Source organism: Anser cygnoides, chromosome 6 (assembly GCF_040182565.1).
Source record: "Anser cygnoides isolate HZ-2024a breed goose chromosome 6, Taihu_goose_T2T_genome, whole genome shotgun sequence".
In the NCBI taxonomy this organism is placed as follows: Eukaryota; Metazoa; Chordata; class Aves; order Anseriformes; family Anatidae; genus Anser; species Anser cygnoides.
This window is the reverse complement of record NC_089878.1, coordinates 25,545,281-25,558,487: the sequence shown is the minus strand read 5'-3', so window position 1 is coordinate 25,558,487 and position 13,207 is coordinate 25,545,281. Positions and strand designations below refer to the sequence as shown.

The following is a 13,207-nucleotide window of genomic DNA, read 5'->3' as shown; positions in this document are numbered from 1 at the left end:
CTTCATCAAAAAAAAAATCCCATTGTATCAATAGGAAATCTCCAAATAAGAGAGCTTTTTTTCTTAGCAATATGTAAATCACTTCCACCATGATTGAATGTAATTGGAGAATAATAATGATTGGCAGTTTTCACTTACTTTTAAAAATGATCTAAGTAGAGTTCTCAGCTATCTATTAATCTTCACTAAAGAGTTTTGGAGAAATAAAATAGAATGTCAAAGTCTTCATGTGTGTGTGTCCTTGGTTTTGTTTGCATAAGCAGAGCTTCTCTGCCAAGCCTGTGAAGTCTACTGAGCACTGGCTTCACAGACAAAGCAATTCTTCTTTCCAAGGCTGATTAGTGGTGACTGTAAATTTTAAATGGCCCAAATGAAACAGTGCGTCAGTTTTTGAACTGTTTAATTGTTTCATAGAGAGAGATTTTCCCTGATGACCACTGGATGCCTTTTAAACATTACACCTTGTCTCCCCAAGATTCCCAGAGAAACCAATCAAAAACATGGTGATTTGTGAAGCTAGCTTTATGCCTGAGATACCTTCATGGGTATCTTGTCAGTGGGAGAATACTTGGGCGGAAACATCCAAGCACATTGGTAATGACAGCTCTGCATGAAGGTAAGCTTTATCTACTGAAAGCTGCAAGTCCCAGTCAGGATTTCAGAAGTTAGAGCTGGAACCTGCATCTTTCAACAGAAGACCACAAAAATTTGGTACAGTCACAGGCTATAAACTACCCTCCCCCCCCCCCCAAGAAGTCACCTTGATGCACATTCTTTACATCTTCTAAACATTTCTATATTGCAGTCTTTTTAGGTTTGTCTTCAGCTTTTCAGAGTGAAAGAGAATGTCGGGGCTCCACTGGGGCTTTCAAAAAGTTCTAGTCTAAGGAAAGAAAGAAAAATGGAGAGGTGATACTGGGTGTAAGCAGGGAAAGTTATTACCGTTTTGTAGATAAGAAGCAGGTAAAAATCACCTCTCACTAAAGAAGGCTACAACACAACCTAGAAAATGAATTTAGATCTCAAGTCTTAGTGTTTATATGTGTAAAAATAACTTTTCTTATTAATACATACTTATGATGGTGAGCCACAATTCCTCTTCAGTTCAGGCCTTGATTGTGCTCACTGTTGGAGAACAGGGGAAGAGAACCAGAACATAAGAAATTTTACGGATAATACGAACATATGATGTAATTATACGCCTTTCTTTCAAAAAAAAAAAATAAAGGTTTGCCCTGGAAATATTTACGTACATATTTTACACTCACAAAGGACCAGAACAAATTATCCCCCCTTTTTGTTTTTCTTTTTAATTTGAAAGAAAGCATTACAGCAGCTCAGGATACAGCATGCAGTCAAAACTGGGAAAGTGAAAATTGATCTCAGTAGGGTTTCTTTATAGTTAAAGATTAAGATGAAGCCCTTATTCTTTTATTATTTATTGAGCAATTAGCCTTGTGCAAGCCTGTTACATCAAAAATCAAGTTGAGCCAAGGAAAGCCAGTTACAACATGGCTTCCCTTTGAACCATTCACAGCACAGACCTGACTGGACTTCGTCTTGGATGTACTTAAGACTTTTATCAGTTACAGAAAGCAACTAAATCCTGTTCATGCTCCTAATTGCAGGTATATCACAAGTGAGTCAGAGGACAAGAATGTCATAACTGGAACCCCTCTTTCAGTTATGTTAGCAAAATAGCCAGTACTTTAAAGTAGTATTAAAGCAAAAAGAAGAGGAAAAATAAAAATCACCCTTTCCTACCCCCAAAATAATTTAAAGGGCATCAAGCAACATTCTCAGTATTTTTTGCAGATTTTTAATTTTCTCTTGCTAAGAGAATAAGTGAAAGTTCACAAGGCAGCAGTGCTGGATGGGGTAATAAAATTATTGCCTAAACCAAGATAAAAAATGCTCAGCACGACCACGAGTAAACCGGATGGTTCAAATATCTTCAGATATTCTGGATCTTGTTACGCTGATAATTAGAACCACATCTAAAGAGAAATCACCAGGGTGATTTTTTTTCTAAAGATAATTTCTTAGTTTTTATATCTTACATAAAATCCTTATTGCAACTGTTTGGCTATTGGTAGGAACTTGGCATGCATCTATTTTAGATGAGATGCACAAAGACTGGCACAGCGAGATCATTCAGGAGTACTTCGCTACCTGGATTATTTTGGAGTTGGTTTTCAGAAAAAGAAAATCTCAGGAGCAAGAGATATTCAATTAGCCCCAGAGAGTATATTTTTAGCGCTGTTGATGGTATATCACACTTCCACTCTGTAATCTTTCTTATGACTCCAGATTCCTTATTAATGTTTTCTCTAGTTCTACTTTTTGTGATTTTAAACTATTTTTTTGTTTTGTTTGATGGAGGGTAATGGATACAGCTTTCTGATAAATTTAGAAGCAGATGAAGCTTTGTAGCACAGGCTTTTTATGAGTTATTATGTTGAAAGTAACTTGTGTTTCCAGTTGGCAATGAAAGTTTGTTTCCTAACAGTTATTTCTTTATTTTTGAAAAGGGGATCAGCCATAGCAAGAATCATTGGCAAAAATGTCCAGAAGTCCAACAGATTTGATCCCACTGTCAAGATGTGGGTATTTGAAGAGATTATCAATGGAAGAAAACTCTCAGAAATAATCAACCAGGAACATGAAAATGTTAAGTATCTTCCTGGATACAAGATACCTAAAAATGTGGTAAGTTGGAAAAAAAAAATCACTGATTTTATTTATTTTAATTTTTGATAAGGAAGGCAACAAGTGGCAATCTTTAAACTAGGAAGTAGTTCACCACCTTGTTGTGGTTTGCCACCTAACTCACTCCAGTATTTTAAGTATGAAATATAACTTACTTCTGGGACTTCTGCTCCTCTCTTGTCACGCAATTTCAAACAGCCAACTGTGTCGAATACTGATACATAATATGCCATCCTCCTCCCCAGCATAAATCAGCATATCTCTGCTTGCTATTTCTAGAGCTGCGTATACACAGAGCAGAGAGATTTTTAAGCCCACAGCATCTTCTGGATAAAGAGGAAAGCTACTGCTCTCCCTTCTTCTAAAAAAGGGAATCAACAGCATGGCTAACAAGGAGATGAACAGTGAGCTAATGGTTTTTGGGTGATGTCAGGATAGCAACACGTTACTAAATAACGCTGCAAGTTCCACCAAAATATAAGGTATTTAATTTTCATATACATTTGAAATACCAAATTATACCTCACTATTTAATCAGCTTAGATCATTTAGAGCTATTGAAGCAAGCAAAGGGAGGCTTTTTGGCTGTTCAAGATTTTGCCAAACGACAGAGCTCTGCGAATTAAACAAAGTAGCACTGCATTTCTAGAATAGCCGTAGTTGTAAAAGGAAGTTAAGATGCTGCACGTGGTGGGTCTCCTTACTTGGAGAGTGGTTATATATAGAACCACATTAGTGCTGGGACTGCAGTTTTGCACTCCCATGGTTTGAACTTGGCATGCAGCTCTCCTGTGTTCAAACTGAATTGCTGTTGTTATTTTCACAGTCCTGTAACAAACAGATCAACAAGCTTGTTTTCATCATTTGAGAGCAGCTTCATCTTATCTATAACAAAGCCTCTGAGACTTTACCAGCAGAAATCAGCTGGTTGCAGTAAGCCCAGAGGGAGGGCCCCTCACATCTTCAGCTCCAACTGAGGAAAAAAAAAAATATTTTTCCTCATATTGTTTCTCTACGTTTTGGAGAGACGGAAATGCTGTCTGTACAGTGCTATGGGCGCGGTCTGCTGTCCTGGCCTCACTTTGCCATTTTCCTTTAGAAGCAGCCTTGCTGGTAGCAGTACTGATTCTTCTGCGGGGAATCACACTTGCTCTAAGGCTGAGACTAAGGGCAATATTTTCTCTGATTTTAATAGCAAACTTAAATGCAGCTGCTGTTTCCTTTGTAACCTGGCTTTAATTGTTCTGAGTCACACTAGCATTCAGAGGAAGCTACAGCTTGCTGGTTATTAAGAATGCTGCAGGAATGGTGCTATCCTGCAAGGTGTGAGAACTGTTGCCTGGTGTGAGGGGCTCATTTCCATTGTTACGCTTGTCCCAGGTGGCTGTACCAGACGTGGCTGAAGCAGCAAATGGGGCAGACATCTTAGTATTTGTTCTACCACATCAATTCATCGGGCGAGTTTGTGAACAGATTGAAGACCAGATAAAACCTGGAACATTTGGGATTTCACTGATCAAGGTAAGTTGTCCCCTCCACAAGAATCAATGTGTAAGGAGTAAATAAATATGTTTAACTTAAGGATAGGAACTCCAGCCCTCGCTGCATGCTCTGCGTAAGTATGAGCATTTCTTTCTGCAAGAGTTAAAGCCTCCAAGCCTCAGACAGTCCTTCTGCCATTCACGTGACCAGAGGGGAAAGGATTGGGCAACCCCACTGGGTTAAGAGTAACCATTCTTGTCACCCATCTTTAGCCTAGATCAGTTCCCACTTGGACCAGCACAGAGGTGAAAATGCACAGAGTGAGGGCTGCATAAACTGGCACGGCTGCCAGAAAACATATTCTGACTACAGCCTCAGTTAACTCTTACCTGGACAGAGCACTGGGCCTGAGCACCTGTCCTGAGTACATGCAAAGCTGTTCATGGCAACATTAAAACTGCACCATAACATTAACAATTTTGCAGAACTGAAGCAATTCCATTGTGTAATGAAACGAGTAATCTGTTTTTAAAGGTTAGAGGTGCCAGGTTATCATAACTTTAAAAGGAATTAATATTTTAAGAGAATCTCAAACTAAAAGCTAGAGGCAAAGTGTAGCAATATAGTCTACTGCTTCTCTGTTGATTGTGTTACAGGAAACATCCCATTTAAAATAGGAATGAAAGAAATTTAATTCAAGTTTTCAGACTGGAATATTGGATCCTCTCCCCCCCCCCCCCCCCCCCCCGAAATTATATCTTGCATGCAGCAGTACGCAGAGGAAGGGAGGGGAAAGGAAGGAAATTCATGGAAATTTACTTCTTTCTTAAGCTCCAAAAACACAGTGACAGTTCAGTATAACCTTTAATACCAAGGAAGCACTCAGATTAATACTTAAGATCTTGCTAAAAAGCCACTGCTTGTAAGCTTAATTTAAAAGTATGGTTCTGTACTACAGGTGCTTAACACAAAGGAAAAATACAGCTTAAAGAAAACCACCCTCAAGGCAGTAGCATTGGATGTGAGGCCTATGGCAGGGTTAACTCAACTGCACCTTCTCCCTGAACTTTACTTGAGTTTGCAGAGCATTTGTACTAATGGCTAACGCTAGTGAATATAACACCTGGATTCTTCCAATTAAAACCAGGGAGAGCTGCAGGCAATAGGACACCTGCGTTACCAGTGCTTTGCTGCTGTTATTTTCCTATTCTAACAACTTTGACTATCGTCTTTTATTCAGGGGATTGATGAGGGTCCTGAAGGCCTGAAGCTCATATCTGACCTCATTCGAGAGAGACTGAAAATAGAAATCAGCGTGCTTATGGGGGCCAACATAGCCAAAGAAGTGGCTGATGAAAAGTTCTGTGAAACCACCATTGGTAACTATTGCAAAGGGCAAATTATAGCTGCTATCTTCAGTTTGACTTCACCTGTGGCTGGGAAACACGATAGTGTTCTAGAGGCAGCAGTGGAACCACACTGCACACTGAACTCATTCAAGGAGACAGCACAACTTCCAGGGAGTTTGGTGCTGGCATGGTCAGATTGAAAATGAGAGCAGATTTCAGTACTGAGAACTGTTCGCTCATTTCATCCATTAAAAAAATTACAGCTTAATCCTATTCCTGTAGGAGTTATCAAAAGCCACCTGTCTGCAAAACCCAATGCTGAGTAACTAGGCAGTGATACACTATGTAGTTTAGCTAGAAACGCATAATCAGGAGCTACCTATGTGCTCACACCCCCTGAGGTGTATTTCTCCATCTTCAAATTTCCTTGTTTAAAAAAGCAGCAGTAACATTCTGTTCCTCCCTCTCATTCGGGCTGCTTGCCAAGGCACAGCCTCAGATGCTCCCGGAACTGGGTCTGACCTGACTTGGAAAGTTCGGCCAGCAGCTTTTAAAATCCACTTGATTTTTGACTTGCTTTTTGAAGTCAGCAGATATTAAAGTTACATTCTTCAATAGCTAGCGAAGATAAAAGTTGTTATTGCAGTACTGTTCTATTGCCATGCAGAGGTTATAGTGATAGTGAAAACCGTACCAGCTGGGTATTTGTTGCCTGCAAAGAAACTAGACATGAATAGGACTAGACATGGTTAGGGGAGTTGAGCAATATTCATTTTCTTGGGGATGGTTCAATTTCTGCTGGCCCAGTTTTAAGCCATGCCATGATGATGGCTGTGGAAAGAGGCCTGCTTGCCCCTAGGCTTGTGGGGCCTCAAAGTGTTTCTGCTTTTGGAAAGCCACATAGCCCAGAAACAGTCACCTCAAAGAAAGCCCCTACCATCAGTTATTTTTAAAGGATGAGAAACAAACACAAAGTTTCTCATGAGGTGGGGCAGAAACCCCACAGCCACCACACTGGTGTTACCCCAGAACCCCTCCAGGAGCAACAACCGGAAAATGCTAGAGCCTCACTGCTGAGCTCTCTCTGAAAGAAACAAAACTGCCTCACATAAAAACAAAGTGAAACTCCATTCAAAAATCTTTGCCTGTTGGCCAAGGGCTCTTTGGATAAAGTCAACCTAAACCACTTCATCAAGGGCTTTCTACCCTTCCTCTCACTACCTAGGGCTTGCGCTGTAATGACATGATACATGACTTAGTAAAATTGGTAACAAAATTGCTCCAGCAGAGCAAACGTTCAACTTCATTATCTGTGGATCTCCTTGTAACTGGGAATTAATTTGGCATTAATCATTTTCACCCCACAATAATACTTAGCAATTACAGCTTTTTACATTTTCAAAGGAACAATTACACTGGAGTGCTGTACAAAGCAATCTGTAAATATTATCCTGTTAAACGTGCAGTAGGGCGGTGCACGGATTGCGGTGACCAGTTCATGTTCACAGCGCGAGTCACAGGAGCCCCTGGTTCAGCAGACCATGGCTCCAGGGCAGGGCAGGGCGAGTTGAAGGCAGGTTGGAGCAAAAACCCTGAGGAGTCTCATTTTTAATTAGGTCCCTCTCAGTTTAATCACTTGCAAGGTTTGTGGTTACACAAGCTTCCTCAGGCAGACATCTCTGCTAGGGGCTGTCTACTTTTACGCTCCTCAAAGCGTTAGTAAGCAATACTCAGTCCGTGCACTAGGACTTGTATATATTTGTATATACTTGTATATATTTACCCTGGCTTCCAGCAGCAATGTTATTTCCAGTTACTGGGACCACAAAACCTAAGTGGTCCCTGGGACCTTACTTCAGGTTTCAGTTAGTTGTGCATACTGATGTCACTCAAACATTACAAATGCTCTAACTTTCATCTTTCCTTCCCGCAGGGTGCAAAAATGAAAACCAAGGGCAGATCTTTAAAGAATTAATGCAGACCCCCAATTTCAGGATTACCGTGGTGCCTGATGTTGATACAGTGGAGATCTGTGGAGCCTTAAAAGTCAGTGATTTCAAACTATTTCGTTTTCATTAGGGCTAAATTCTACCCTCGCCTGAGTCTTCTGTAAGCCACATGGTCTAGTATTAGTCCGACCACTGTAGGATTGAGTGAGCAGAGACAAAATGCGTAGTTCACAGGCCAGCTTTCCAATCTGGAAAAAAAAAAAGGCAAAATTTACTTAGAGATATAATTAGTGGCAAAACATTTCAAAATAGCTGTATTTTAATTTACCGGTCACCTCTGCTTCTGAGGGCAGAATTTAGTTCCCTATATTTTCTTGTTTTACATTGTACACACATGGAACAAAGTCTTTTACTATGTACAGTAATTCCAACTAATAACTTATTTTCACAGTTCAAGTAGCAACCCACTAGAAAGTTTGTGTCAGAAGCACCACTCAGTGTTGGAAGCACACCTGTACAGCATTCAGCCATATCCACATACAGATCCCAGACTACGTCAAAAGAAATACCAAAATCATCAGGTTTCCATGGCAGGGGCACTTAGTAAGATTTAGGGGTTGTTTTTCTTAAACATGTCGAAAGTGACTCCAGGCTACAATCTTTGTAGCTTGCATAAATTCAGCCATTTGTACTTTAGCGATTCACCTTTCCTTGGAGGAGGGATTACCAGCTAGTAAAGAATGGGTCCTGTTTAACCCAGGTATGAACAAATTATTCACATAGAAATAACCAAAGATTTTGCTTTCAACTACAGACTGGAACTGGGAGTAGTAGAGGGCATAGAGAGGCGAGAAGTTGTTTCTGTTTTGTGGAAAACGTTTTTTCTCCCTGAAGTCGTTCCTTTTGCTAAAACAAACAAACAAAACAAACCTGCAGTGGGGCACATGCATGTCTGGGAGTAAATACTTCAATGGCAGTACTACTAACATGTAACTCAAATGAAATGAACTGTGCATCTTCAGGGACTGCAAACTGGGGGATGCGGAGGGACACATGCAGGACAACTGCGAAGATATTTAGGATCAAGACATTTGTTTAGATCTGTAGAAAAGGTCAATTCTACTGACCACTCTTGCAGGCAAAAACAAGGTTTCATCTATTACAGCATCAGTATGTAGAACCAATAACTGTTTAAGCTACAGACCAACAGAAAAAAGACAGAGGCATGTCTTCACTGAGAATGGTTTAAACAGTTAAAACAGAAAAGTCAGCGAGCTCCAGCTTGGAACTAGCAGAAAAACAAAACATTAATTGCATGCATGCTACATGATTGCAATGTTACAATATTAAACAAGCTGCTCTGTGTTTTGCCCACTGGAATAACTTTGTAAAGTGGATACTTTATAAAGGCTTAAAAGCCTTTTATAAAGGCTTAAAAGTCTAGCAAATTTTCTTCAACTGTAATGAGATGCCTGCCTTCTTCATAACAAACCCATAGCCACTGCGAATTGAACCTGGGGCCTTATTCCAGTGAATCAAGTGCAGACAGATTGGTGGAATTTTCTTGAAGTTTCATGTACATTGATGAATTGTATGTCTTATCTGACAGTTTCCTTTCGTTCTCTATCCACTAAACTGTTTTTAGAACATTGTAGCAGTAGGAGCTGGGTTCTGCGACGGACTGAATTTTGGTGATAACACAAAGGCAGCAGTTATACGTTTAGGCCTTATGGAAATGGTGGCCTTTGCCAAGATGTTCTGCAGGGGACCGGTATCAATAGCCACTTTTCTGGAAAGCTGTGGAGTTGCTGACCTGATCACTACCTGCTATGGAGGACGCAACAGAAAAGTAGCAGAAGCCTTTGCACGCACAGGAAAAGTAAGAAGGATTTTGAAATATTTTAAACTAAAAAAAATGAAACCCTGTGTTTTAAACTAAAAAAAGAAAAAGAAAAATCCTGTGTAATGATACAATCCGTTCATTACGATCATTAGCTTTTTACCTGCTCAGTAACTGCTGGTATTGCAGCAGTATTTCCTCTGATGCAAGTAATCAGTCTCCTCTCTTCTAGTCCATAGAGCAATTGGAGAATGAAATGCTGAATGGACAAAAACTACAAGGTCCTCAGACTTCGGCTGAAGTCTACAAGATTCTGAAACAGAGAAGTCTGCTCGATAAGTAAGTGCTTTGATTTAAAAAGACAAACAAGAAAAACACCTGACTCAACAGGCATCACCAAGAATTACGAGTGATTCATAAACACGAGTACCATTAAGGAGGTTAACTACCCTGTTATTTCCACAACTGGTTTCTACATCTCGGGCCACCATTAAACTTAGCAAGACTCCTCATTACCATGATCAGTAGAATGGGATGAAGGCAAAACAGTGTTAAAGAAACAAGCCACAGACATATAAGACACCAAAGAAGTCCAGGGGAGCTACCTAGATATCACTGGTCCGCCCTGAACAAGACTGATGCACACATACAGAGTAAGCTTGTGAACATGATCAAAGGGTCTCTCATTCTCAGTATGTCAGCGTTGCAGCAATACTGCTCTCGGTGCAAATATGAACTAAATCATCTCAGTATAAAATTCAGGAGTATGCTTACAATCAAAAAATTGTATACACATTGAATATATAATATGTGCTGATATCAATGCTCTAGTGCCACAAAAGAAGCTAGTGCTGAAATATAGAACTACTAGTAATTGTTTGGGAAGAGGGGTAATAAGATTATTCATAATTTGAAGCCTTTGTCTCAGGTTATACAAAGGAAAGATTAAACTTTCCCTCCATCTTGCAGCCTGTCCTATGTTAGTAATATAAAGAGGTCAAACACTGCTAAACAAATACTTAAAAAAATGTTAGAATATTAACAAATAAAGCAGAAGATAAAAAAAGCTTATTTTGACAGGATGTAAACCTATGTCAAAATTTAATCTAATGAGCATCCCTATAATTACTGTCAATTACAGACTCAGCTCCAAGTCATTCAGTGGTATCATTTATACCACATAATGATGGTAAGACAGCTTACAAGTATTAAAAAAAAAACCACAACACCTTCAAGCCAAGAAAAGGAAATCATTAAGACATTTCCATTGTTTTGAGTCTTTTTTAGCCTTTCAGATATCAGTTATGAATACAAATAATATACGCATTCTGCGCACAGAAGGGAAAGGGATATATGCACTTCAAGATTTTTTCAGTAAATGAAAACACTGGATAACAATTTTGTCTCCAAAACAGATTTTCTCTGGTGTCACCCTCTCTGACCCCTCCCCCCTCAAATTGGCATTAAGCTCCTCTTTATTGTCCTAACTTCATTCCTACTGCTTTGTTTTTTTCATCTACAATTTACAGTCTTCCAGTCAATGTAAAACAACAACAACAAAGAACTATTTTTTTCCCCACTATAAACATAATGGATGTTTATGTAAAATTTAAAAGGTATTTTTACATGCTTCTTTTAGGTTTCCATTATTTACAACCGTCTACAAGATTTGCTACGAGGGTAGATCGATCCAAGATTTCATCTCATGTCTGCAAAACCACCCAGAACACACTTAGAAGTTTGCTCTCCTCATCTGGTTGTGCTCTCATCTTTTCAGGACTTCTATCCACTCCACAGCAAATAAAGTAGACAAATAGGTTGTGTGGCAATGCTTGCTGTAAAAGCAACACAGAATGTATTTCAGTATCCTCTTTCTGGGGGTGAAAATCTGCCTTTCAGCATTATATCCGAGAACAGGAATCGAATGTAAAAATGTAACAGACTTTGATTTGAGTTAGCAATTTAAGCATTTGCCTATGGTTACTTTCATGTTGATTTCAAACAGTGCCCATCGTAATTTTCATAACAGGAGTTAAATTAACGCACATGAACCTCAGCATTGTGCCTACTAATGCTAGTTAACAGAACAGCACAAGATGCCGAAAAGTTGAAGATCAAAAGAATTACAGATAAAAAAGTTCTTACAGCAGTAAGAGGCAGTCACATCGGCAAATATGGGTTTTCGTAAATCCCCCTCAAACACAAATAGTATAATGTTTTGTATTTTGTGACATTTAGTCCTTCCGTGACTTTATTTCAAAGTGTAAGCCACTTTGGAAAAATAGGTATTGTTACTGTGCTCAGACATACACAAATGTTTAGCAGATGTATAAATAAAGCAGTTTAAGGGGTTCTGGTGGGAAAGGAAAGAAGGGCTTTTTTAAATTATTATTATTCAGGACACTAGGAATTTTCAGTAGTGATGTGACTTTCATCGTACTTACTGTATTCTGTTGAAACACAGGGAAAAAAAATGGAATAACCGTAAATACATTTATTTGAGCGTCAGGATTTCTGAGCAAGCATTATCCACTAGTATTTATACTAGCTGAGGGGAAAACTGAAGAAGAAATTGACAACTAGAATGCAGGCACAGCTCAGCTTGCATCTTGTATGACACTTATCTTGAGGATGTAAGAAGCAGCAGTGAAACACCCTCTGCATTACTTGACTTTTTATACGTACATGAAAATGACCGCTACAGACGCACAGAATTCCTATAAAATTGTATTTGAAACTTGGCTACACTTCAGCGCTACCAGGAAACTCCACTGGACTGACACCAGTGCAACTCCAAGCATCTTTCCACAGACTGCAACCAACAGACTAATTCCCCGATCCTGCTGTCGCTTAAGCAATTTATCTCACACACTGCACTCCTGAAGGGAGATACCTCTATCTACGTCTGAATTTTACACACAAACTGGTTCCTATATCAGTTTAATTTTGCTACCAATGGCATTCATTTTAGAAGCATAAAAGTTTTTAAGCCGTCTAACTATATTGGGTAGTTTTACATACCTGATGTTTTTCAGAGTTAAAGCCATCTATGAAATAAACAGTGTCACATTTTCTAAGCTTGAATACCCTGTTGAAAATACTCATATTTAGAGAGAAGGCAAGCAAACAGGAAGAGTAAGCTACTTCTGTTTTATCTGATTTTCCAAAACAGCGTTTGTTTTTTTTAATCTCTCTGTATTCACTGACATATTTTAGAAAAAAAAAAACTACATCATAAAATCCTCTCCTCTATATGTTAGGAGGAATGTTGTTGATTTTCACATTTATCAGTTATATATATATATATGTATAAAAATATTACTTATAAAAATAAATAATTTTTAAAATCTCAGTCTTAAAGCTAGCAAAGCTAGCTCTGGTACCAGAAACAGTGGCTGTAGCATCCCTGATCTCTGAAGAGCAGCAAAGGTAGCCCATGGGAAGACTCAGCTGGAGGAACGGAACTGCCTGTTCATGGCTAATAGCTCAGGGCTCTGCAGGGCGATGGAAACATTCCTTTAGCTGAAATGGGAATCACGTGGCCAAATCCTTTATACAGAATTAGGGGGAAAAAAAGAAAACAAAAGTCATGACCTTTAATTTCAAGTAAGAAAGCCAAATACGTAATTCTTAAATATCAAATATATCAGGATGGGATAGAGAATTCAGAAACCTCCTTGCTTCACAGGCAGGCTGAAATTCTCATAAGCGATTTATGAGCTAGTAGTAATACTGAACATTTTACGTTAAAGGTATCAACAGTTTAATAAAGTGGTCAGTAAACGCAGGCTTGATGTAATTTCATTTTCAAAATTCTCACAAAATAAATTACTGTTCTACTAGTGGTCTGTTATTGTGCTTATTCGTACAGCTCAAAG

At 39.0% G+C, this 13,207-nt stretch overlaps 1 protein-coding gene and 2 long non-coding RNA genes across 4 annotated transcripts in view; 1 reads left to right on the top strand and 2 right to left on the bottom strand.

Moving 5' to 3' along the window:
- LOC106029917 (glycerol-3-phosphate dehydrogenase [NAD(+)], cytoplasmic-like) overlaps positions 1-13,171 on the top strand; it is a 31,218-nt gene extending 18,047 nt beyond the window's left edge. For both annotated transcript variants that reach the window (XM_066999441.1, XM_066999442.1), the window contains exons 5-11: positions 2,532-2,709; positions 4,090-4,230; positions 5,432-5,570; positions 7,474-7,586; positions 9,135-9,368; positions 9,562-9,668; positions 10,969-13,171. In XM_066999441.1, coding sequence (XP_066855542.1) covers positions 2,532-2,709; positions 4,090-4,230; positions 5,432-5,570; positions 7,474-7,586; positions 9,135-9,368; positions 9,562-9,668; positions 10,969-11,065 — 1,009 coding nt within the window. In that variant the 3' untranslated portion in view covers positions 11,066-13,171. The remainder of the gene's footprint in view (positions 1-2,531; positions 2,710-4,089; positions 4,231-5,431; positions 5,571-7,473; positions 7,587-9,134; positions 9,369-9,561; positions 9,669-10,968) is intronic.
- Positions 750-3,123, bottom strand: LOC106029919 (uncharacterized). Its single transcript, XR_001203409.3, has 3 exons — positions 2,865-3,123; positions 1,075-1,125; positions 750-883 (listed from the first exon to the last, which is right to left on the bottom strand). It is a non-coding gene; the product is annotated as an uncharacterized lncRNA (long non-coding RNA).
- LOC136791099 (uncharacterized) lies at positions 6,608-9,630 on the bottom strand. Its single transcript, XR_010832361.1, has 2 exons — positions 9,493-9,630; positions 6,608-7,737 (listed from the first exon to the last, which is right to left on the bottom strand). It is a non-coding gene; the product is annotated as an uncharacterized lncRNA (long non-coding RNA).
- Positions 13,172-13,207: the final 36 nt, after the last annotated feature.